This window comes from Leptopilina boulardi, unplaced genomic scaffold, assembly GCF_019393585.1.
Source record: "Leptopilina boulardi isolate dan_hultmark-lab unplaced genomic scaffold, ZJU_Lbou_2.1 LbouV2_150, whole genome shotgun sequence".
Lineage (NCBI taxonomy): Eukaryota > Metazoa > Arthropoda > Insecta > Hymenoptera > Figitidae > Leptopilina > Leptopilina boulardi.
Genome location: NW_026137697.1, coordinates 2,328,551 through 2,355,815, shown reverse-complemented (window position 1 = coordinate 2,355,815; position 27,265 = coordinate 2,328,551). Strand labels below are relative to the sequence as shown.

At 26.1% G+C, this 27,265-nt stretch overlaps 1 protein-coding gene and 1 long non-coding RNA gene across 3 annotated transcripts in view; one reads left to right on the top strand and one right to left on the bottom strand.

Moving 5' to 3' along the window:
• LOC127276649 (uncharacterized) overlaps nucleotides 1-27,265 on the bottom strand; it is a 218,290-nt gene that overhangs the window by 116,361 nt on the left and 74,664 nt on the right. Inside the window, exon 5 of the long non-coding RNA XR_007842228.1 lies at nucleotides 16,769-16,833. This is a non-coding gene — a long non-coding RNA (uncharacterized LOC127276649). The remainder of the gene's footprint in view (nucleotides 1-16,768; nucleotides 16,834-27,265) is intronic.
• Nucleotides 1-27,265, top strand: part of LOC127276648 (octopamine receptor beta-3R-like) — a 110,723-nt gene that overhangs the window by 78,836 nt on the left and 4,622 nt on the right. Inside the window, exons 2-4 of one of the 2 annotated variants that reach the window (XM_051297241.1) lie at nucleotides 6,218-7,840; nucleotides 12,677-12,974; nucleotides 25,994-26,105. In XM_051297241.1, coding sequence (XP_051153198.1) covers nucleotides 7,193-7,840; nucleotides 12,677-12,974; nucleotides 25,994-26,105 — 1,058 coding nt within the window. In that variant the 5' untranslated portion in view covers nucleotides 6,218-7,192. The remainder of the gene's footprint in view (nucleotides 1-6,217; nucleotides 7,841-12,676; nucleotides 12,975-25,993; nucleotides 26,106-27,265) is intronic. The other variant, XM_051297242.1, reaches the window with a different exon arrangement.

Here is a 27,265-nt window from a genome sequence, read left to right as displayed (position 1 = left end):
TGGAGAAAAATTTTTTTTTTTTTTAAATTTTGTTTCACACACAAATGTGTTTTATAGGAAAAATTATTTTTCCTTTTTATAAAAACTTTCTTTAGAAAGAAGTTTCTGTTTTAGAGAAAAAAATTTTTGAAAAATGAAACAAGAATTCTAAAAATGTTTGGAGGAAAAAAAAACTATAATATTCTTTATGTAAAGGAAAAAGTCAAAGAGAAAGTTAAAACTGAGATTTTTTAATTTAAAAAAAAAAAAAATTTTGTCCTGGAAACTAGAAATTTTTAAAGAGATTATAATTTAGTGGTAAATGAAGCTCGCTTATTTAAGTTAGAATTAGTGTTTTAGGCGGTCATAATTTCACTCTTAACAGGTTGAAAAGTGGACTGTAAATTATTAAACTTATAGAAATGAGTAAATGAGAATAATTGCCTTCATCCTGTACTATACGTATGCTCATACTTTAGAGAAATATATATATATATATATATATATATATAATATAACTTCACAATATATGTTGAGACTTTAATAACCAACATGAGAGGCGTGCTGATTTAGCTGCGAGGCCGAAATACGAATGTGTAACATCTGAGGATGGGTTGCCTATTTAATACTGACATTCATTTTGACTTAATTAATTTTAATTAAATACATGCAGCTTGCAATATTAATTTTCAAAACTATAAATATTTAAATAATATTCAATCAAAATAAATAATTTAAAGAAAAAGATTTATTACATCTAGAAGAAAAGTAATCTCTCAAGGAGAGGAAAATTCATTCTTCAGATTCAATATTCTTGTATTAAGAGGATAATTTCAGTTAAAATATTTTAAATTTTAATAAAAAAATTGTTTTTTAATATTAATCCTATGAAAGAAAATTATATATATATATATTTTTTAAGATTAAAATTTTTAATTTGATATATAAATAAGAGAAATTCCTCTCAAACCGAGAGGAAAAGTTTTTTAAAAAAAGGGAATAATAAATGCTTTATAATATTTGTTGTTGTGTTTTTGTTTTGAATCACTCATACGTATTTTTAAATCAATATATCAGTAATGCATAAATATCTCATCAAGTGCTGCAAAACATATGTGTCATTCAATTTTTACTGGCAAGTCTCTTTATTATAAAAGCCAAAACAAATATATTTTCCGAAATTTCTCCACTTAATGTACACCAATATATACCTATATATATATTATTTATAAATAATGTGTAAATTCATTGCGATATAGATAAATAAAATAATAAATAATTTTAAATTGTCTTTACATCATGCGATAAAAGAAAAAAAAATTATTCTAATTTATATATAACATATTTTAGATTTAAGAATAGCTATTTCAATAAGAATAAAATTCCACAGATTTATTTTAAATAAGCAAAATTTTATTCTTAAATTAAGAATATATATTTTTTTTTAAATAGAGAAATTTCAGCTGAAATATGAGATCATTTTTCACGATCAAGAGTTAATAGGGAAAAGCTCCTCTTAAACATTTTATATATTTATATATATATGTGTAGCAATTTACTTAAAATGTTTATATTCTGGTTCTTTGGAAGGTTATATAATATATATAACTCGATTGACTCATCGGTGATTATTATAACTGCTGACCTCCAGAAAGCCATTATTTCTATATAAAATACATTCGTCTCTCTTATTTATTCTCATACAAAGTGTAATGTGGAAAATTATATCTTTTTTCTTTTTTTCTTCTTTTGCAACATATAAAAAAAAGAATTCTCCCGACAAAACGGATCTTTTTCGCTACAGTTCAACAGTTTTTTTTTTTTTTTGAACACAAAAATTAATGCAAGTTTCTTTTTATAAGTTAATCTTGTAACCCAAAAAAAATGGTATACTTGTCTCAGAGCCTAATAAATATTTATTTGATTCAATTAAATATTTATTTGATTCAAATAAATATTTATTTGATTCAAATAAATTTTTATTTGATTTAAATAAAAAAATTTTATTACTCCAAATAAATAGACTGTGAGACAAATATACGTTTATTTAACTCAAATATTATATTATATTTGGTTCAAATAAAATATTTCTCTGGGTGTATATTAAAAAATTCAAAATGGCGGATACAATATGGCTGACCTTTTTTTATCAAAATAGAATTAATTTCTTCGGGCCGTTGATTACGATACCCAGAGAAATGTTTTAATTTAAACCAAGTATAATATATTTGAGTTAACTAAACGTATATTTGTCTCACAGCCTATTTATATTTGGCGAAAATAAAATTTTTTTATTTAAATCAAATAAAAATTTATCTGTCTCTAAGACAAATTATATCATTTCTCTGGTTGGAATCTGAAGTAAAAATTTTAAAAAATTCTTCTTTTTATTTTAATTAATGAAATTCGCTTTTAAAAAATCTCTTTTATTTTAAAAATCCACTTTTTTTTTTTTATAAAATATGCTAATTATTTTCTTTCAGTGTGATGGAAAGAGATTGCGTGTTTAATGATACATGAAATAGCGTTAAAAGCTCAACTTCCTAAGTATGCGTATAATTATAGTAATTATACCACGTGTAAAATATTTATGTCAGAAATTGTAATTAATTTCACAAGTAACGAAAAGATTTTTTTTTTCTTTATAACTTTCTAGTGTGTGTATTTTTTTTTTTTTTTTTTTTAAAAGGAAGGACAAAAATTTTCTCTTTTGCATTGTATATACTCATTTTTAAAAGTATATGTGATTATAACTAAACATACATATATCACATACATGCGTGCAGCACCTGTTCTTGTGTTGACAACCGATTCTTGGCGTCAGCACAAGCGTCGCTGCTAAACTGACGCTTAATTAAGCCGCAATTAATTAGAACCCTTTGAACATTGCTTTTGATCGCTTACACAAAGATGACCTTAGAAACTTGGTTTAAAATGAAAACAAAAATTGAAAAAAAAAAAAAAAATTATTATTGTGACCGAAACGTGAGATAAAATCTAAATTAAAATAATTTTATCATTTATTTTGAATTTGCAATTAAATGTTATTAAATAAATAAAATTTAGAAATAAAAATTTTATTTGGAATAAATTCCCGCGTGAAAAACGAACTATGGGAAAAAGCTATCAAAAGCTGGCAAAAGATGGGAGAAGATTTTCGCCATTGTTTTTAAGTTTTATCCCATACTTCAAAGAATTGCAAAAAGCTCACAAACCATTGCTTATGAGCCTTTCCCATACTTTTTTTTTTATCATATAACATTGCTAAAATCTTGCCAAAGTATTGCAAAAATATGGGAATAAAATAAAGTCAATTTTTTCTAACTTACTTCTTATTTTTCTCATTTTTTTTTCTGAAAATCATTGCAAAACAATGGGAAAAAGATTAAGAAAGAAAAAATTTATTTTTCTCATTTTTTCATCTTTAAAAATTAGATTTTTAAAGTATTGCTAAAACCTGGCAAAAATATACGAACAAAATTAATCAATTTTTCTCGTTATTTTAGCTTTAAAAATCTGATTTTTGAAGTATTGCAAAAATATGGGAATAAGATTTTGAAAGAAAAAATCAATTTTCCTCTATTTTTCAACTTTGAAAATTTGATTTTTAAAGTATTGCAAAAATATGGGAAAAAGATTTTGAAAGAAAAAATCAATTTTCCTCTATTTTTCAACTTTAAAAATTTGATTTTTAAAGTATTGCAAAAATATGGGAAAAAGATTTTGAAAGGAAAAATCAATTTTCCTCTATTTTACAACTTTAAAAATTTGATTTTTAAAGTATTGCAAAAATATGGGAAAAAGATTGGAAAGAAAAAATCAATTTTCCTCTATTTTTCAACTTTAAAAATTTAATTTTTAAAGTATTGCAAAAATATGGGAAAAAGATTTTAAAAGGAAAAATCAAATTTCCTCTATTTTTCAACTTTAAAAATTTAATTTTTAAAGTATTGCAAAAATATGGGAAAAAGAGTTTGAAAGGAAAAATCAATTTTCCTCTAATTTTCAATTTTAAAAATTTGATTTTTAAAGTATTTTCCTCTATTTTTCAATTTTAAAAATTTGAGTTTTAAAGTATTGCAAAAATATGGGAAAATTGATTTTTCCTTTCAAAATCTTTTTCCCATATTTTTGCAACACTTTAAAAATCAAATTTTTAAAGTTGAAAATTAGAGGAAATTTATTTTTTCTTTCAAAATCTTTTTCCCATATTTTTGTAATACTTTAAAAATCAAAATTTTAAAGCTGAAAAATCGAGAAAGATTGATTTTTTCTTTCCAATCTTTTTCCAATGATTTCGCAATACTTTAAAAAACAAAGTTTTAAAGTTTAAAAAATAAGGGAAATTGATTTTTTCACTACCAATCTTTTTCCCATATTTTTGCAATACTTTAAAAATCAAATTTTTAAAGTTGAAAAATAGAGGAAAATTGATTTTTTCTTTCAAAATCTTTTTCCCATATTTTTGCAATACTTTAAAAATCAAATTTTTAAAGTTGAAAAATAGAGGAAAATTCGAGGGAAAATTGATTTTTTCTTTCAAAATCTTATTCCCATATTTTTGCAATACTTCAAAAATCAGATTTTTAAAGCTAAAATAACGAGAAAAATTGATTAATTTTGTTCGTATGTTTTTGCCAGGTTTTAGCAATACTTTAAAAATCTAATTTTTAAAGATGAAAAAATGAGAAAAATAAATTTTTTCTTTCTTAATCTTTTTCCCATTGTTTTGCAATGATTTTCAGAAAAAAAATGAGAAAAATAAGAAGTAAGTTAGAAAAAATTGACTTTATTTTATTCCCATATTTTTGCAATACTTTGGCAAGATTTTAGCAATGTTATATGATATTAAAAAAAAGTATGGGAAAGGCTCATAAGCAATGGTTTGTGAGCTTTTTGCAATTCTTTGAAGTATGGGATAAAACTTAAAAACAATGGCGAAAATCTTCTCCCATCTTTTGCCAGCTTTTGATAGCTTTTTCCCATAGTTCGTTTTTCACGCGGGTTAATATAAAGTGACATAAAAAATGCAGGGATTAAGATTTTAATTCTATTAGTTTAAAATATAATTTTCTTACATTAATTTTTTCTACGTATACGAATTATATATATATTTTTCTTTTTTTTAATTTTGTCAACTAGTGCATGAATTTAGAAAATTTAATTTTTAAATTTAGAATTTACAAAAAATATTTCCCTTAAAAAGTAAACTTTTAATTGCAATTATAAATTCGAAATTAGAATTTGTGAAAAGATCATTAGTGCTTCTTGTAATATATGCAAAATCCTATCCAACTCACGTAATCCGACTTTAAATATCAAAATAATTTTGTAATGTACATATAAACATGGTGTTCACAAAAATATATATATATGACATATTTTAAATTAAAATAAATTGAATTTCATTAGAAGTAGAAAATTCAGAATTTTTCTTAATACTCTCTAAATCTGAATTAGTAAAAATGTTTACTACTTTGAATTAGTCAACTCACTTTTTGCTTCTGAATTAGTAAAATTTTACTAATTATTAGTAACTTTTAGTAACAATTAGTAAAATATTACTAATTATTAGTAACTTTTAGTAGCAATTAGTAAAATTTTACTAATTATTAGTAACTTTTAGTAGCAATTAGTAAAATTTTACTGATTATTAGTAACTTTTACTAACAATTTAGTAAAATTTGACTAATTATTAGTAACTTTTACTAACAATTTAGTAAAATTTGACTAATTACCCATGTAGAAATTGACCTATCAGGGCCCTATTAGGGTATGAAACGCTACACCTGATCAGGACCAAATCAGGGCGATCAGAAAATGTGGATTTACTAATCAGAGCCACATCAGGTGCGGCATTTCATTCCCTAATAGGGCAGCCTGATTCGGCCCCGATTTGGGCCCTGGCAAAATTTCTGCACTGGTATTAGTAACTTTTACTAACAATTAGTAAAATTTGACTAATTATTAGTAACTTTTACTAACAATTTAGTCAAATTTAACTAATTATAAAGCAAAATGTGAGTCACTAATTCAAATTAGTAAATATTTTTACTAATTCAGATTTAGAGAGTAAAAAAAAATAATTCTTCCTTCTTTTCCGAACATTAAAAAAATATATATTTTTCCATACATTTTTTTTATAAATAAAAAATTAATTATTTTTTTTCAAATTTAACTTTTGTGACACGGTTTAATGTACTTTATATAAACAGTGTTTTTTTTTACAAACACACAGGAAAAAAACAACAACGCCACAAGAGAGTGGGAATGAGAAATAGCGATCGATGGAGGTCCGTGGTATGAGAAACTGGGACCATCGGCTTCAGTGGTTGATAATAGCCTCTCGATTGTGCAACTATCTCTATATAATACCAAAGCGGCAAGCGACGAATTCACTTGGACTTGAAAGCATCAAGGTTATACACGATGTGCTTGGAAAGCCCAATTGTGAAATTTGTCCTCGAAAATGATGCAATCATTAAAAGTTCGAAATTATGATAAGGATTTATAATGCAGTTTAAATAATTCAAAAAATAATAATAATAAAAATACCAATAATAGTAATAATAATAATAATAATATAGAAAATCGCAATAATGCCATGTGTATTGTTTCTCAAGGGACATTAATTATGCAGACTAATCAGTCCCCGGAATAATGGTGATGAGGGTTGGCATTGAAATGCCTTCCAAAACTTGGCAAGCGTGTGACGTATCTTTATTAATATGACCACGAGGGACACAGCCTCATTCGTCGGAGACTTGTCCGACACTCATTCATTTCGGACCAGTCAAAAAACGTGAGTGAAATCTTTAATTTGTGGAGTGAAATCGTCTCTCTTCATTTTATATATATGTGAAAGGAGAGAATTTATTCATAGCAACTTGGTATTTTCGTTAGGTACGCCACAGTGGTAACACACAAAGTGCATCGTTTTTAAATTCTCTTATTTCTCAAAAATTTGCCAAAAAAGTTAAGACTTTTTTCACTGTGGAAGGAAGTGCGGTCTTTTTTTTTCGATTTCCCTTGTGTCCTCTTCGTCTGGCATGAGTTCGTATGTCATCGACCGTCGGTATGATCCTTTCATTCCTCCGAGTTGACTGCCCTCAAAGGGTCTCTAAACACATCTTGATCATTATCATCATCAAATCACGAAATTGGATCACACATCATAAAAGACACTTGGTCATGAGTGGGCCACCCTCAAGGAATGGAAGTCGTAACTGAATCAAATTCAGGCAACATTGATCGTGAGATCTTAACGAGAAATATAAGTCAATTATTATTGACAAAATTAATTGAACCAACATTAACGGAAAATAAATTAAGCGATTTTGAAATTATTGAAAATGTCGATAATGATGATAATGAGAATCGTAATATAATTTTATTGATTCTTAAAGGTGTGGTGATTATAAATATAATTGTCACGGCAATTCTTGGTAATGTTTTAGTTATTGCAAGTGTAAGAAGACATAGAAAATTACGTGTACCAACTAATCGTTATGTGGTTAGTTTGGCAGCTGCTGATTTACTTGTTGCTATTTGTGCAATGAGTTTTAATGCATCTGTTTTATTATCGGGTAAATGGATATTTGGTCGTTTCATGTGTGACATGTGGAATTCATTGGATGTTTATTTTTCAACTGCATCGATTTTACATCTTTGTTGTATCAGTGTCGATAGATATTATGCAATATTAAGACCCCTTGAGTATCCGGCAATTATGAAGAGAATCACTGTCACGTGCATGTTGGCAAGCGCATGGACACTGCCTGCACTCATCAGTTTCATTCCAATTTTCATGGGATGGTATTCCACTGAGAAGCATTTAGAATTTCTCAGAGACAATCCACAGGTTTGTGTATTTACCTGATTCTTGTATTTTTTTTTTTTTTCTCTTAATACACTCTGCACGGAGGAAATGATGTTTAAAAAGAATGTTTATTTTCATTTTTTAAACCCTCTGTTCCAAATATTTTTCTTTCTTGAATTCTCAAATTCTTTAATTGAATTTTTTTGCAATATTTTCGCAAAACAATTTTTAAACAAACTTGGAATAATTAATTTTTTATACTCCAAGTTATTTAAAATATGAAGAAAATGTGAGGCTTGATTTATCAATTTCAGATGGAATGCCCTTCATGTTAATTTTGCAATAATATAATCAATTTTGCGTTATTGGAAATAAACATAACAGAAATTCCTAAGGGCTCTCTCTCTCTCTCTTACTATAAGCAATCAAGTTCCTATTGGTTTGTCTAATCAAGAGAAGCCATATTGAAATATGTACAATATTATCTCAGAGACTGATGTAATCCTCACAACTGACTTAATTGAGATAACTAAAGCGAAGCACTTTTACATAATAAAATTGCGAATTGAAATCTCATGCAATGCTTCTTTGATTTTGCAACAAATTCCTACTGTTACAAAAACAAATATAAACAGATGGCTAATACCAAGCCTCGAACTATATATATATATATTGACATTTCGTCAAAGCAGAAAAACAAATAAGGGTCTTCGACAAAGTAGCCCGGAAGTGGGTCAAATCGCTGTCGTAGATGTTTACATTCAGTTTCAAACTTTTTTTTTTCCATCCATTGTCTCATTCAACTAATAGCATTTTTCCAACAACTTTTTACTATCCTTTTTTTTGAAGATTCCAATTAATTTCACATTAAAAATTGTTAAATAAAAGATTCTTTTTACTTTGAGACTTGTTATACATAAAAGGCGCGTCATTCTTTTTTTTTTTTTTTCTTTATACACATAAGAATTACGAAAATGATCCTCATTACGAATTCGAGTCGCTGAATTTTTTATTTTCGACATCGTGTAAATCAATTACGTGCCTCAGTGAGTTTGCTTTCTTTTTTCTTGATATGACCTCAAATTATCTTGGACCATTACCAAAAAAGAAAAATTGCAAACCTTATTGTATTTGAAAAACAATTTTATATTCATGTTTTTTTCTTGTCAATAAAATCAAAAAAAAAATTTATTTTTAGAGAAAAATGAATAAAAATAGAAAATGAGAAAGAAAAAGAAGATTCATTGCAAATTAATATAATAATAACATAACTGGGACATTGAATCATTCTCTTGTTTGCAGAATATTTTCAATTTAAATTCTTCATTACATTTTGTTCAAGTATTTACGTGAAAAGTAAATGAATAGCATGTGACATCTGAATGCGGTATAAAACAGATAATCCATCTTGAATGTCATTCTTGTACAGTGAGAACTATGAAAGAGAGAGAGAGAGAATGTTTCCTTTTCAATATATATACCCACGAGACTTACTCGTCACACAGTGTATATATGTTATTCTTTTTTCCGCAGATTTGTGTGTCACTGATGCGAGAAAAAAGATAAACAGGATGAACACAGAAGGAAACTAATACTTTTGAATACTAAAAAAGAAAAATTTCCAATTTACGCAAAATTGACAATATTAAATAATTAAATTAAACAATTTAGTATAATAATAATAATAATCTAATTGTACCAAATATCAATTATTGAATAATTAATTTATTATCAATAGAAATTTCCACTTTTAATTTTTTTTCTGCAAAAAATTTCCCTCATAATATGCGAATTATCAAATATAAATTGAAAATTTTCGAATGAAAAATATAATACTTTTTCTCATGGAGGGAAAAAAAAATTAATTAAACTTCATCAAGAATCTTTTTCTTCTTCTTCTTTATAATATATATAATATATAGAGGTGTCATTTCCTTCACACAGTTGCTTCCGACAAAGAAAAAGCTTTTTGCGCAAAATTCCCTGCCACTAGAGCAGTTTTCATCACGATTTCCAATATCCGCCTGTCAACTAATCAACTAATTAACTAGAATCGCAAGATGGCTTCTTGTCCAGTGTACATAATTCACTTTTGTTTTCTCACCATTCCTCTGTGCAGGTGGATGATAATAATAATAATAATAATAATAGTAATAATAATAAATGCTAATCAATTTACTCAAATTTGTAATGGATAAATTATTTTCAATCACTTTAAAAGAAACACTTTTTTAAAAACTAGTAAAAATATTATTATTCAATAATTAATATAATAATTAATGTTATAGTAAATAAAATAATTATTACAGTATTATTATTAATTAATTAATAGTATTATAAATATTTTTACTATTTAGAAAAAAAATCAGGGACCGGCATTTAAAAAATTTGTAAATAAATAAACGAAGAAAAAAATTTCCTTGAAATACCGAAATTTTGTTTGGATCAACCAAATGGTAACTATGGTAACAGTTTCTCTGATAACAGTTGCTATAGTAACAGTTGCTATAGTGACAGTTGCTATAGTGACAGTTTCTATAGTAACAGTTTCTATAGTAACAGTTATTATGGTAACAGTTATTATGGTAACAGTTAGTTACTATGCAGAAGTTACTGTGGCAATAGTTACTATGGTAACAGTTAGTTACTATGTCAAAAGTTACTATGGTAACAGTTAGTTACTATGGCAAAAGTTACTATGGCAGAAGTTACTATCACAAAAATTAATAGGCATTAAAATAAGCTGCAACGCTTATTATTTTAATCCAATTTTGCTTATTTTAATACCAAAATGGATTAAAATAAGCAAAATTGGATTAAAATAATAAGCGTTGCAGCTTATTTTAATGCCTTTTAATTTTCTGTGATGGTAACAGTTAGTTACTATGGCAGAAGTTACTGTGGCAACAATTACTATGGTAACAGTTAATTACTATGGCAACAGTTAGTTACTATGGTAACAGTTACTATGGTAACAGTTCTTATGGTAACAGTTATTATGGTAACAGTTGCTGTGGTAAGAATTATTATGGTAACAGTAGCTATGGTAACAGTTGCTATGGTAAGAGTTGCTATAGTAACAGTTGCTATAGTAACAGTTGCTATAGTAACAGTTGCTATAGTAACATTTGCTATAGTAACAGTAGCTATGGTAACAGTAGCTATGGTAACAGTTGCTGTGGTAACAGTTGCTATAGTAACAGTTGCTATGGTAACAGTTTCTATAGTAACAGTTGCTATAGTAACAGTTGCTATAGTAACAGTTGCTATAGTAACAGTTGCTATAGTAACAGTTGCTATGGTAACAGTAGCTATGGTAACAGTTGCTGTGGTAACAGTTGCTATAGTAACAGTTGCTATGGTAACAGTTTCTATAGTAACAGTTGCTATAGTAACAGTTGCTATAGTAACAGTTGCTATAGTAACAGTTGCTATAGTAACAGTTGCTATAGTAACAGTTGCTATAGTAACAGTTGCTATAGTAACATTTGCTATAGTAACAGTTGCTATAGTAACAGTTGCTTTGGTAGCAGTTGCTGTGGTAACATTTATTATGGTAACAGTTAGTTACTATGCAGAAGTTACTGTGGCAATAGTTACTATGGTAACAGTTAGTTACTATGACAAAAGTTACTATGGTAACAATTAGTTACTATGGCAGAAGTTACTGTGGCAACAGTTACTATGGTAACAGTTGCTGTGGTAAGAATTATTATGGTAACAGTAGCTATGGTAACAGTTGCTATGGTAAGAGTTATTATGGTAACAGTAGCTATGGTAACATTTATTATGGTAACAGTTATTATGGTAACAATTAGTTACTATGCAGAAGTTACTGTGGCAATAGTTACTATGGCAACAGTTAGTTACTATGGTAACAGTTATTATGGTAACAGTTATTATGGTAACAGTTGCTGTGGTAAGAGTTATTATGGTAACAGTTGCTATGGTAACAGTAGCTATGGTAACAGTAGCTATGGTAACAGTTGCTATGGTAACAGTTGCTATGGTAACAGTTGCTATAGTAACAGTTGCTATAGTAACAGTTGCTATAGTAACAGTTGCTTTGGTAGCAGTTGCTGTGGTAACATTTATTATGGTAACAGTTAGTTACTATGCAGAAGTTACTGTGGCAATAGTTACTATGGTAACAGTTAGTTACTATGACAAAAGTTACTATGGTAACAATTAGTTACTATGGCAGAAGTTACTGTGGCAACAGTTACTATGGTAACAGTTATTATGGTAACAGTTGCTGTGGTAAGAGTTATTATGGTAACAGTAGCTATGGTAACAGTTGCTATGGTAACAGTTATTATGGTAACAGTTGCTTTGGTAGCAGTTGCTATTGTAACAGTTATTGTGGTAATAGTTGCTATGGAAGCTGTTGCTAAGGTAACTGTTACCATGGCAACCATACGAGTGTACGACGGACAGACGGACGGACACCAAAGCGAAACTATAAGGCTTTCGGTCCTGAGCCACGAAATTAATACAAACAAAAATATTTTTAAATAAACTTTTTCCCTGACTGTAAATTAACTGATTTTCTTTATCTTCTATAGAATTAAAAAAAAAAAAGTTTTCCTAATTTTTGAATATTTCCAAATTTTTTTTTAATAACGGTCCCTGATAAAAAATAAAAATAATAAACTGCTAAGAATTACGAGCTTTGGTAATAAACGTGTCCCAAATTTTGTGATCTAAAATTTGCGATATGACACGATTTTCAATGCCATTTTGTTTGCAACATGGCCCCAAGCTCAATTTCCTTTCTCTAGCAAAAGAGGAAACAATATTTGAAAAGTGGAATGAAAGTGACAAGTTTAGCCTGAATCTTTGTGTGTTATATATATACATATATATAATATCGATCAGGTGTGCATCTTTGCTGTGAATCGACCATTTGCATTGATAAGCTCGTCAGTATCATTCTGGATACCAGGAATTGTCATGATTATTATGTACTGTAAAATCTACAAGGAAGCTGTGAGACAAAAGGAAGCCTTGAGTAGAGCGTCAAGTAATACTATACTGAATAGCATTCACCAACATCGAATGTCCACATCGAGACATCATTCGAGAACCTCTCATCAACTTTTACTACACCCAAGCGATGCCAGCGATTATGGCAGGCCCAATTACAGATCAGCGATTGAGTTAAACATCGAAAATGGTGAGTCCTTCAACTCTTTTTTTTTTTTTTTTTTTTCATCCTCTTTTTAACAATGCCCCAAAGAAAAAATAAGTACGGACCATAAAATTTAACTGTCTTCCAAATTATTATAATTATTATTAAAAAAATTCTTTTACGATTTTTACATCTGTAAAAATTTTTTTTCAAAAAGTAGGAAATATTTTTTTTACTGCAAAAGAATTTTTTTTTTTTTTAACGATTTATAAGTGTTGAAACGTGTCCAGCATTCAACGGCTTTACTTGTGTGTGTGTGTGTTCCAAAAACATTGTTCTAAACGCTCTTGCTTCTAAATTCATTGAATAGTATTCGAAAATAGGAGGGAAAAATTCTCAAACGATTTTTTTTTTTGCCAAAGAAAACACAATTTTTTTATTGTTGCAAAAAATCGCAACATGAAAGACATAAATATTCATTGTTGGCAAATATATATATATATGCTCTATGAACAATTTTACATGATGAAATAATGTCACTCGACGTTATTTTACACAAGAACATGGAAAATGTTGCCAATTTTACTTTTCAACTGCCAAAATAGCATTATATTAATCATTGTTATTTATATATATCCGTTTTAATGTATTAAATACGTTAAGTGGCTTTATCAATATATGCAAGCAATAAACATTTCCAATTTTTAATTATGACATTCATTTCATTTATTTTCTTTCTATTGAAACTAATATTTTTCATAAACTAAAATTTTCTAAAACTGATACTAAAACTGATTCTAAAACTGATTCTAAAACTGATTCTAAAACTGATTTTAAAACTGATTTTAAAATTGATTCTAAAATTAATTCTAAAAATAATCTGGATTTTACCAAAGTTCTAAATAGGATTTTAATAACCTAATAAAATATTTTATATTTATATTTCGAGATTGGTAGTTTTTTTTAAAAACTTTTTAACTTTTGAATTAGTTAAATTTTACTAATTCAAAAACAAAAAGTGAGTCACTAATTTAAATATTAGTTAAAAATTTTACTAATTCAAATTTAGAGAGAATCCTAATAAATTCTATAAAATTAGTCCTAATATAAATTCACCAAACTAATATTTTCCTTCATCCTGATTCTAAAACTAAAATTTCAAAACTTAATAAATAGTTCTAGTCCTGCTCTCTAAATCTGAATTAGTAAAAATGTTTACTAATTTAAATTAGTGACTCACTTTTTGTTTTAGAATTAGTTAAATTTTACTAATTGTTAGTAAAAGTTACTAATAATTAGTAAAATTTTACTAATTAAGAAGCAAAAACTAAGTCACTTATTCAAATTAGTAAACTTTTTTACTAATTCAGATTTAGAGAGTGATCCCTGAAACGAAAAAAAATTTAAAAATATTCTTAATTTTTTGTATTTTAACTAAACTCCATAAATATTATACTAAATTCTAATAAATTAAATTCACATCACCCAACTAATATTCCGATTCTAAACTAAAAACATTTTAACGTTCTGATTCTATAAACAAAATAGAAGTAATAAATTCAAATTCTATAAAATAGAAAACCATTTAAAATTAATCCTAAAACTAATCAAAAAAATAATGTAAATATTTTATCCGAATCCTCTATAAATCGGATTTTAATATCTAAAATAAAAATTCCAAAAACTTGTTTCAAAATCCTAAATAATTAATTTCTATACATAAATTCTCAAATAAAGTGCAGATATATATATATATAAATTTTGAGTAAGTTTGTGATAAACTTTTATTGAGTGGATATTTGAAAGAAATTTCTTTTTCAAGTGTGCATTCAAGTTCGATTTTCTGCAACGTCAGATTTTGTGTTTTCAATATATAGACATTTGAAAGCGCAATCTGAGGAAACGAAAAAGGTGAAAATACAGAAGAATTTATATATATATATAGAACCATAAGGAAAAGAAGAGGAAATAAAGACAACTTCCTGAGAAGGATACATATCTGAAATCTTTTGCCCAAGTATTATAAGACTTGGTTTTCTCATTGTCAGACACACTGGCATGACATGCTATGCACACATAACTCCCGTAACCATTACTTGTTGGCTTGTGCTTTAGAAATTTCAATGTCGTTTCACGTATATGTGTATGTGTGTTGAGAGAGTGAGAGCAAAAGAAAAAAAAAAGGAGAGATCGAGGACATGAATATTATCTGCAATGCGAGAGTTTTACTTATTCTCTCGACATTGAAATTGTATATACTTTGTACTTTTTTTCCCCGCCTATTTTTATACTTTTTCTTCTTTTATCCCCGATATATCGCTCATTTACATAAATAATCATTAATATATAACCCATAATATTCAGATTTTTCTTTTTATTATTACTTATATTTGGCATATGAAATAGTTAAAAATAACTCATATTTTCATTATCTTATTGTTTTTATTATTTTATTACAGTCAACCCTCCCAATAAAGCCGCTCTCAATAAAGCCGTTTCTCCACTTGACGCTCGAACTCGTACCCCCACTCACGCGCCAGAAAGTCCGTCGCTTGAATTTGATCTACCTGTCTCCCAATAGAGCCGCTAAGCAAAACAACTTTTTGTTCTCTTACACATGTATATTTTTTGTAATAATGCGCCGGCATTATTGAGATAGTGTGCGGAAAACTTTTCGCAGCTAGGAAGCATGAGTAGTGGGGGAACTTGAGTTCCACGAAAAATGCTTCCCCTTTCCGCGTAGACCGGCTTTATTGGGAGGGTCGACTGTATATTTATATTTTAAATAAATTCCCCCCAAAAAAAAAAAATTTCGAAATTTGGTAAAATGAAAATTTTCTTTTTATAAATCGTCTGCGCGTCAATGGAAAAATATAATAACAAATTTTATATTTTGATGACAAATGCAATAAATTGAATTTTTTTTTTTGCAAACTTTGAATTTAATTCAAAGTTTAAACTCTCTTTCTCGACATTTTTCTGTTCTTTTGTCGAAAAAAGTTTTTTTTTGTAAGCGGAACATGTGTACGTGCGTGTGTCAAGGGATCATGAGAAGTTACTGAAACACGTCCAAATGACACCGTGTAAAATCTTTTCGTGTTATATACCACGTATATATATATATATATATAGCAATGAGACAAAGTTAAAAGAAAACTTTCAACACGAAACCTCCTCTGCTCTCATTTTATTTTCAACTTTGATTCTTTTCGTTTCTTGTTTATAAAACATTTAATTTTAGTCCGGACATTTACTTTAGTTGAATTTTTCGAATTCTTTTTTTTTTGTTCAAAGTCCTATTATTATTACTATTACTATTATTATTATTATTATTATTATTATTATTATTATTATTATTAATATTATTATTGTTGTTATTATAATTATTATTATTAATAATATTGTTATTATTATTACTATTGTTCGGAAAACTTTCCATATTCGTATTTTTAAATTAAAAAAAAAAGTAATTTTAAATAAACAATTTTTCAATAAAAGTGTAAGCAATTTTTTTTTTAAATTTGAATAATTAAAATTTCGAATAAAAATTAAGAAAATTATTTTTAAATTTTATATTGTCATACCTGTATTCTGTTAAAATTTTGCAATTCTTATTAAAATGCAACATTCAATTGTTCAAAATGTTGAATATTAAATTATTTACACTTGTACTGAAAGATAAATTATTTAAATGTTACATTCTACTAAAAACGAGGGGGAAAAGGGAGGGGAGGTACTTTTTAACGCGGATAAAGTCCCTCTATACAATTATTGAAATAAATAAAACATGGAAAAAAATTACAATTATTCAAATTATAAAAAAATTAAATATTTCATACCTTAAAATCGCCGCATTATGTAATCCTGATTTCCATTTTGATCGTCACTCGTGAACAGCATTTTTCTACAACAAAAACACAAACACACACTCAATTCAAAAACTCCCGAAAAAATTTGTTTACTTAAAAATTATTAATTTGAAAATTTTTTTAAATTCAAAAATCACATTTATAAACACAAAAAAGAAGAGAACTAAAAATAAAATAATTGTAAAAATAATTTTTCTCCCACAGTTTTGAAATAAAAAAGGCAAGGCAATAAATCGCGTCTAAACTGGTCGAAACACGAATTGCAACTAATAAATTTGGAATCCCTTTACAATTTAAGACACGATTTCCTTTGTGTTTGACCCGCGGAGAATGTAAACAAAACCACTTGGAATAATTGCGAGATCCACAACAAAACAAATTCTTTTGTTATTGCGGTTACATTTAAATTACTCCTCCGAAAATTTAAATATTATTTCACTTATATGAAAATTCGAACAGAATTTTAAAAATCCAAAAAGTACTCCTTAAATATAAGGAATGAAAGAATTGCTAAATTTTCAAATTCGAAAAAAGCTGAAAAAAAATTTCAAATTTTAATTATAGAAAAATTCTTTTTTTCAACTTAAATCAAATTTTTTTCTCCATTATTAAAAAAAAAAAAAAAAAATTCAAGTAAAAGAATTTTTCATTCAACAAAAACAACCAAATATACTTGTAAACAAGAAGTTGAAATAAATATAAGTTAACTCGAAAATAAATATTTCACCTTCGTGGATAAAGTTTTCTTATACTCTTTGCACTAAGTCGATTTCCCGTTGAACTTGTCCATTTCTTAAATCTAAAACGAGAAGCTTTTCTAGAGCTTTGACTGTAATTCCGTAATTGATTTTTTTTTTTTTATTTTTTTCATTATATCTAAAGCAAAATCAGTGAAATCGATTCTTTAAGGTAGATAAATAAATTTAAAGGTCATCTAACCTTTTAATTTTTTAAAATATTTTTGTTTCCATATATATCTATATCTATATCTATATCTATATATAAATATAAATATAAAATAAGAAAAAAAATTGAATTCGTCCTTGACATGGTAATTAAATTTTGCTTGCAGAATTTCCACTACTATTAGGTATATATATATGGCTAGTTTATATAACAATCCGGACATTCAGAAAAGGTACAATCAACACTCGAGAGTAAACTTCAGTCATAAATTCAGCATTGTCTTTTCTTTAATTTCTCCTCTATTTCTGGTATTCCTTTCGAAGAAGGAAAAGTCGACATCATACTTGAAAATCTCTGAAAGCTCTTTCAAGTGCTCTTCGTATACTATGCACTTGTGAAGACAATTCATTTCCATGATCGATGATACAAGAACTCTAATTTTTTTTTTTTTCATTTCATTGCCTACAATTTTGCATCACAATGGAATATTATAGCAATTTGATTCTTCTGTGTTGAAAATAAAATCTTTTTTTTTTTATTTTCACACTAATAATTTTTCTTTTACACTAATTATTGTGGTATTTTATTCTCTTTTAAATATTCAAATTACAATTTATTATTTTAAATAATTATTAATTTTTTTTTTGTAAATTTTTAATTAATAATTAATGTTTTAAATAATTATTAATTTTTTTTGTAAATTTTTAATTAATAATTAATATTTTAAATAATTATTAATTTTTTTGTCAATTTTTAATTAATAATTAATATTTTAAATAATTTTTCAGTCACAATGAAGAAACCGCATGAAAAAAATCTTTACCTAAAACATCGATAAGTTTCACTGAAGCAGCTATATATGTTTCACTAAAACAGAGAATCTTTTCTCTATTCTAGAGAAACGCATCGCTATTTCAGATAAAGATTTCATAGTTACTAATTTTTGAAATAAAAATTCATTTTTTTTTATAAATAAAAAAAATTCATCATTTTTTTTTTTTGTTCTAAATTTTTTTCACCTTTAAAACGTGACATTTCTCTCGTGTTCAAGATAAATATGATCCCCATAAGGAAATATGCTTCTGTATGTGCATAAAATTAAAATAAATCAATTTGTAAGAACATTAAAATGTATTAATTCTTAATGACAATCAATATATATGTGTGTAGAAAAAAAGAGTTATCTTAATGGTTTTCTAATCCATATTCTAGGAAGGTTAACAGGATTATATTGAGAAAAATAAACTAATTCGGCCAGTAATGAAATGTACATGTTGTGATCGCAATAAACCAGAAATGTCAAGGCTTAAGTATAACTCTCGTAAACAAAATTTTTGCATATAACCTAACAAAAAAAAATATATAATACACTCTCTACACTCAGAAAAATGGTATATTTGTCTCCGAGCCTACTAACTCATTTATTTGTTGCAAATATATTTCATTTCATTGAAATAAAAAATTTATTTGAGCTAAAGAAAAATTTATTTCTGACAAATAAAATTTTTATTTACGCCAAATAAATAAGTTATTAGGCTCTGAGACAAATATACGTTTATTTAACTCAAATATATTTTATTTGGTTCAAATAAATCATTTCTCTGGGTATAAATCTGAATTAGTAAAAATGTTTACTAATTTGAATTAGTGACTCAATTTTTGCTTCTGAATTAGTAAAATTAGTAAAATTTTACTAATTGTTAGTAAAAGTTACTAATAATTAGTAGAATTTTACTAATTGAGAAGCAAAAAGTAAGTCACTAATTCAAATCAGTAAACATTTTTACTAATTCAGATTTACACCCAGAGAAATGATTTATTTAAATTAAATAAAATATATTTGAATTAAATAAACAAATATTTGTCTCAGAGCCTACTAACTTATTTATTTGGCGTAAATAAAAATTTTATTTGTCATAAATAAATTTTTCTTTGGCTCAAATAAATTTTTTATTTAAATGAAATAAAATATATTTGCAACAAATAAATGAGTTAGTAGGCTCGGAGACAAATATACCATTTCTCTGAGTGTAGAGGGTGTATTAAATAAACAAAATTTCAAATTCCACGAGATGTAACAAAAAAAAAAATACTCACGCAATTTACAATTTTTTTTTCAAACCTTTAGATTCATTTCAATGTGAAAGAAATATGTGAAAAAATTTTTTTGTTTTGTAAATACTTTTTTTCAGTACGAAAAGAAGACGAAAAAAAAAACTTAAGTGGCTCTTAACCACATGGATTACCAGCGTCAAATGTAAGATGAAAAAATTTTTTCTCACAATGTATTCTTATTTTCTTCGCGCCCTTAAAAATGTAGGACAGATTATTATTATTTTTTTTTAATTATTACCGAAAGAACAATTTTTCAAAAAAAAAAAAAAAAAAAAAATTGGAAAGAAAAACAAATTATTTTTGTAAAGGAAGTAAAAGTAATTGAAGCTTTTTTGTTGAATTGAAGTCGATATTGAATATTATAATTAGTGATAAATTTCCATCATTTGAGATTAAGGAAATGGTGAGAAGAAGAAGATGATGATGATGATAATAGAAAGCTGACTTCTCGGAAAGTCGTGAAGTAGTGGGTTAGGTCAGTGCTCCAACGGGAGAACGTATACCCGGGATATATACCCCTCTCTCTCTACTTGTACTCGCTCAATATCTGGAAACGAGGAAACAGCCGGGAACATGGGAAATGGAACGAAAGGGGAAGAAAATTACATTCGTGGTAGCTTTTGCCTTTCTCTCTCTCTCTCTCTCTCTCTCTTCTTGTGAAGCAGCATATACTCTATTTTCTTTGCAGTGCAGCTTTTACTGAATCTTCTCAAGAAAACTTGTCGTTTATTATGATATCCTAACACTTTTCTCTTTCAAACCACTGTGCGCACTATTAAACACCTGTCCCTCAAAGTTACCTTTCACTTCACTTTGTACAAGTAAATTAAATTAAATTAAACACGTATATTAATTCTAAAATTAGAAAAAGGGAGAAAATATTAAAAATAACATTTAAATAAACAAAAATAATTCCTCTAGTGAATTAAATTAATTTTCAAATAGAAAACAGAAAAGTTTTAAAAACGGTAAAAAAAAAATTTATTAAAAAAATCCGACAAATTGATTATTTTTATTTCAATGTTAAATAAAAATCCTATGAATTTGAATTTATTTTCTATTGTAATTGCCATTTATCCACGTATAGAAAAATTTCTGTTATAAAAATTTAATTTTTATTATTTTCATTAAAAAATGATAAACAATATTTTTTTTCTCATTTATACGTGAAAAATAAAATGCAAAAAAAATATTCACAATAAAGAATGTTTTTTTTCAAGATATATAGAGTGTGATTTGGTTTTCGATTAAAGAACATCTTCGTTAAATAAGAACTGGAACTTCGGTCTTAAATATACTTTACTTGTAATTGCTCGCAGATCTACTTTCCTCATATATAGTTTATCACTGTCGTTGAATTTCAAATATTTACATTAATTTAGAAACCAATTTCCCATCTTTATCGCTGGAAATTATTTGCAGATATATCTACATTTTTTTTCACTTTAAAAAATTCACAAGTAATAAATATATGATAATAAAAAAAAATCCCAATGAGAATTTTTTATTAAAAAAAAAAAAAATTTATTTTTTGCATTTATTTTTCAATTAACAATTTTAATAAATAATATTAATAGAGTCTCGAACCCTGTTCAGCAGGAAGAGTCAATAAATATATAAATAATAGATTCATTTAAAAAAAAATTTATAAGGAATTTATAACAATAAATTGTGTAAATAAAAAAAAAATATTTTTAAAAATAATAATGAAATAAATACTCGAAAAACAAAGAAAAGAAAATTCCACAGTTTTAAGAAATATGAAAAACGATTTTTTTTTTTTTGCAAAAAATGGCACGATTTTCAATAGAAATGAAATGGAATGCTTTTCACGTGTACGTGTGTCCTGTCGGAAATTGCAGAATCTAGTCATAGGATTTCCCAGAGAGAAATGATCTTTCTCTATATGTGCTTTTGTTCGGGTGTTCGACAACCAAGATATATCAATCGACATAGAATTACGGTTGTAAAGAAGAAAAAAAAAGACCAAATAATGCTTATAATATGTTTTATATCTTTTTAAATCAATTTTCCTCTGCTATAATATTATAAAGTCATAAAATTGTTAATAGAAACAATTTCCTCTATCCGTAGATAAATATAGCAATTATAATAGCCCAACCAAAAATTTCAGTATTATACCAGAGTTCACTATTGGCGCAGTACTGGTTCAGTATTGGCTGCCAGTACTGGCTCAAATAGATTTTCTTTTTGATTAATACTAGTTTACAAAAAGTTCTAGAGTGAACCTCATGAATCTTTTTGTTTAAATATTTTGTTTATAAAAATTTTTTCACCTTGATTTAATTTTTCAAAATTAAAATGTATTTTATTTTGCTTTTCATCTGTGGGTAAAATTATTTAAACAAAAAGTTTCCTGAGACCAAGTCTAAAACATTTAGCACGATTTTCTTATTATTTTCAGATATGCAATAAACCAAAAAAAAAAAATTTTAAACGATCAAACTAAAAATAAATAAATTTGTTTATAAAAAATTTATATTTTTTTAAATAAAAATTTAAAAAAATTTTCTTGACATTACTTGTTAAAAATCAAAAAACAACTTTTGTTTTCTTAAAAAAGTTTTTCAAAAATTCATTTTGATGCAAATATACAATGTGATTAAAAATTGATATTAAACTTTTGAAAAAAACTTAAATTTAAAAATTTTTATCCGAAAATTTATAAAGCTACAAAAAATTACGTAAACTTTTTTTCTCAAAAACTTTTGTTTTATAATAAACATATTTTTATATTTAATTTTTAATTTTTAAAATAATAATTTGCAATATATATTATAATAAATAATAAAAATTCTTAGTGTTTTCGATTTTATATAATAAAATATTAATTGTTTAGTTGACTAATTTAATTAATATTTAATTTGTGTTGGGTTACTAAAAATTTCACACACTTTTTCCTAAAAAAAGTATTACCTGGAGCAGAGATTTCACTATTGCAGTGAAACTTATCTCTTACAGTTATAGCTTTCTTTTCGTATACAAGAAATTACAAAACTGCCAGTACTCGGCCAGTACTGAACCAGCAGTGGTTACCAGTACTGGTGCCAACTCTGGTAGCCAATACTGGTAAAATGTTATCATCCCAAAGTTACGCCAACTCTGGCGCCAATACTGCGCCATTACTTGTCAGTACTGCGCCAGTACTGCGCCAGTAGTAAATTTTTGATTGAAAGAAAACGAAACTTAAAAAATCGTTAATTTTTTTTACAAATATTTTCGAATTTTTCTGCTTAAAAAATATTGAAAAACAAATATATAGAAATCTGAATATAATTAAAAAGGGTAGATAAATTATTTTCCTTTAATAAAATAATAAAAAATAAAAACTAGGTCACTAGTAGGGTCTAAGGGTACTATTAGAAACTAGGAAAACACTAATAGGAACCCTAAAAAGAAAGTTTGTTTGTGCCCTTTTGCATATGCAAAAAGGGGATGGAAGCCGACATTCTAAAAAGGTCGGATATAAAATGGGTCGACCATGCACAGTGTGTGCAACTCCAGAGGGATCTGAATAGAGATGTGTATATGTTCTCCTCATCCTTTTGCAAATGTTATAATTGAAGAAAAAAAAAAAAAAAAAAGCGGCACCGGCAAAGAGAACTAATTTAGAGTGTTCAGTCGTAATTGAATGGAACTCATAGGTTGGATTAATAAGTTTTTTTTCAATTCGTAAAAAATTTATACACTTTCATATTGTAATTTGTAAAATTAGGTTAAAAACATCGTAATTAAAAAAATATATATATATATAATAATAAATAAATAATAATAATAAAAATTAATTGTAAAGTACAATTAATATTAATTTGTTAATATTAATATAACAATAAATTTTCTCTACCAATATCCAAACAAGTCAAACAATTATATCAACAAAAAAAAATTATATGTTACCCCTTAAAATTTATAGTTTATTAACGTTTTATTTGGCCTTATAAATTCACCTAAAAATATTTGCAATAAATTTCATGTAATAAAACATCGTGATATACTTCATACAGTCACGTCAATTTTTACGATATAAAAAAAAAAGTCACGCCATGATTCTCATTAATGTTTACACGATACCTTTTTTTTTTATTTCTTTTTGAAAATTATTGTTAGCCATAGAAAAAGATTCATAGTTTCATTATCTGCTATAAATAATAATTTATTGTAAAGCCCCTTTTGTTTAGATATTTTATAATTAAAAAAAACTGTCTATTCTTATTTTTTTATTATTATCATTATTATTATTATTGTTTTTATTATTAATATTATTTTTATTATTTTTATTATTTTATTGAAATTTTATAGTGAAGCGTTTCATTTGTCACAATTTTTACAAGTGGAAGTTTACAAGTTATATGTGTATAAAAGGGGAGAAGAATATAATTTTTCAAAAACTGTCTCTGTGAGATTTTGGCATTATTTGCTTCGCATCTAATGGATTTGCTAACTCAATTTTTCTGAAATCTGTACTCGCGGTCCTGTGTCACATCAACAATTTATCTTTCCTTCTGGACCACCTAGCGAGCGAGACGTCTGTGACAAATGATTTCACACCTTCATCTCTCCAACTCTTTTACTTTCTCTTTATTATTTTTTTTTTCACTCTACTAAATATCATATATATTATCTACCATCCACTATTAAAATTCCATATTGTTTTCAATAAACAGATTTTGTACAAAAAAAAAAACTCGAATCGTAAATGAAAAATTTAATAATTTCCTCTTCAATTAAGATTTTTGATTTAGAATTAAGAGAACTTTGAAAATCCTCTCAAATTAAGAATTTTTTTTTAGTACCATATATTGAACCTTGTGTATATGTGTTAAAGGATTGCGTGTGAAAAACCAGTAAGGCAATATGGCTGTTTCCTTTTGAGCTTCGAGAAATCGATCTGTGTTCATCTATCAAGATATATATATATATAGTTAAGAAATAAACGTTCTCGAGACAATTCTGACCTTGTTTTCACGAATCAAGTAGTATAGGTTCCAAATAAGTCGACCGACAGTAAAAGAATTTCCCGTCAATAGAGAAAACAGTAAGAAAAGACAAATCCAATATATAATTACGGATAATCGTTCACAACAAGAAAATTGTTTCCCTAAAAATGATTGAAATTTTTAAACATCTAAAATTGTTAAATAAAAATAATGTTTACTACTCTCTAAATCTGAATTAGTTAAAATGTTTACTAATTTAAATTACTGACTCACTTTTTGCTTTAGTATTAGTTAAATTTTACTAATTGTTAGTTAAAGTTACTAATAATTAGTAAAATTTAACTAATTGTTAGTTAAAGTTACTAATAATTAGTAAAATTTTACTAATTGTTAGTTAAAGTTACTAATAATTAGTAAAATTTTACTAATTGTTAGTTAAAGTTACTAATAATTAGTAAAATTTTACTAATTGTTTGTTAAAGTTACTAATAATTAGTAAAATTTTACTAATCATTAAAAAAGTAACTCACTAATTCAAATTAGTAAACATTTTTACTAATTCAGATTTAGAGAGTAGGAAATGGAAACAAAATTTCAAAAAAAATGATATATTTCATTAAAACAATTTTCTATTATTAAAAAATTTTTAATTTTTATTAAAAAAAAAAAAAAAATTTGATAATTAGAATGGTTTGGATAAAAGAAGTTGCATAAGAAAACTTGAGAGATCGTAAATCTCCAAAGAGGAAGAGATGTTCTTTTATATTTAAAGAAGACTTTCGTCTTCTTCTCGTTTCCCTTTCTATTAACATGCGAAGTCGGTTGTACGGGGATTACACTCGTCTCACTTCAACAGACAAATGGTGCATTCGAGCAAAGCAAATCTACTTGATATTTCTGACAGGTTTCTCATTGTTCAACTAACGAAGTTGCATCAAAATGATCAAATGACAAACTTGAAAATTTCATCATATAACGATGATTTCTTCACTCTCTACTTGTTATTGTTAAAATTAATTTATATCAAACAAAACACAAAGAAGAAAGGAAACAAATATTTGTTTTTTAAATTCACAAATTTTCACTCTCAGATTGTGTATACAAACTGTTGAATTAATATATAATAAATATTTAATAAATAAATAAAATAATAATAATAATAATAATAATAATAATCTTCAATTAATAATTTAGAAAAAAAATATATTTGTTCTAGGCACAACGATACGACAACAATCGAAAAGTTGGCGAGCAGAACACAAGGCTGCCAGAACATTAGGGATAATTATGGGTGCATTCCTTCTTTGCTGGCTGCCTTTTTTTACATGGTAAGCATATAAAAAAAAAAAAAAAAACTATAATTAATTCAAAATATCAAATTCATAATAAAATATTCGTCTGTTTAAAAATTTTCATAATACAAAAATTATCGATAAATGTTAAATTTGTAAAATTAATTTTATTATATTATTATTATTTTTAGTATTAAAAAAAAGAATTAATAATAAAAAAAATTTTCCATTTATAACATTTTTTTTTCGAAACCAAAAAATCGCCTCTGAATTTATAAAGAAAATATTAATATACTATTTGAATATTTTAAAATCATGATGGAAATTTTTCACGACCATGTCATAAATTTTATGGAAAAAAATAAAATCTAAAAATTTTGAAACGACATATAAGAATTAAAAATGCATTAAAAATGTTACGTTGGTTTTTTTTTTTTTTTTATATATTTTTTTCGTTGCGGAAAATAAAAGAAGAATATATGAAAATTTTTTATTGAAGCTTCTATCCGGATGAACTTAAAAACATTTTCCTCTTTCTCTCTTTCTACTTTGTCGAAATCATGCTTTATTTATGAAAATCGCTTATAGCTCACAGTATATATATACTACTGCGAAAGCTCACTTTTACTAAATTTCGTTAACATTTAAAAAAAAAGGTTTTTTCAAAAAAAAAAATCTGACTAAAAACGACTGTTACTACTGATTTGGAAAAAAAGATTTCAAATTTAAATTATTAATTATTTAAAATTATTTTTAAAAAAATTATTTAAAAAAAATTTAATTAAATATAAATTTAATAAAAATAATATTTAATATTTTTTGAAAAATTTAAAAAGATGGTTTGGCTATATATTTATATAATGATTTGGAATATGCGGATTAATTAATAAAGTAAATCACGTGCTGACTTACAGGCTGACGAGGGACTCAATTTGAATTCCATTTGAAATGCGTTGTCAATCGATTGAACCGTGATAATTTACGACAGAGTACCAGTTATGCACACATAGTGACATAAAGCTCAGTCAAATATGCATAACGTGATGCAAAGCATCATGGACTTCCGTCCTGGGTTTTGACACAAAGTGCCGTGGATCCCATGAGTCGTAACTTTAATTAATGCACACTGAATAGCATTGTACGTTCTATGGTTTCGTGCATCCACTGACAATTTACGATCAAATTTAAGAATACAC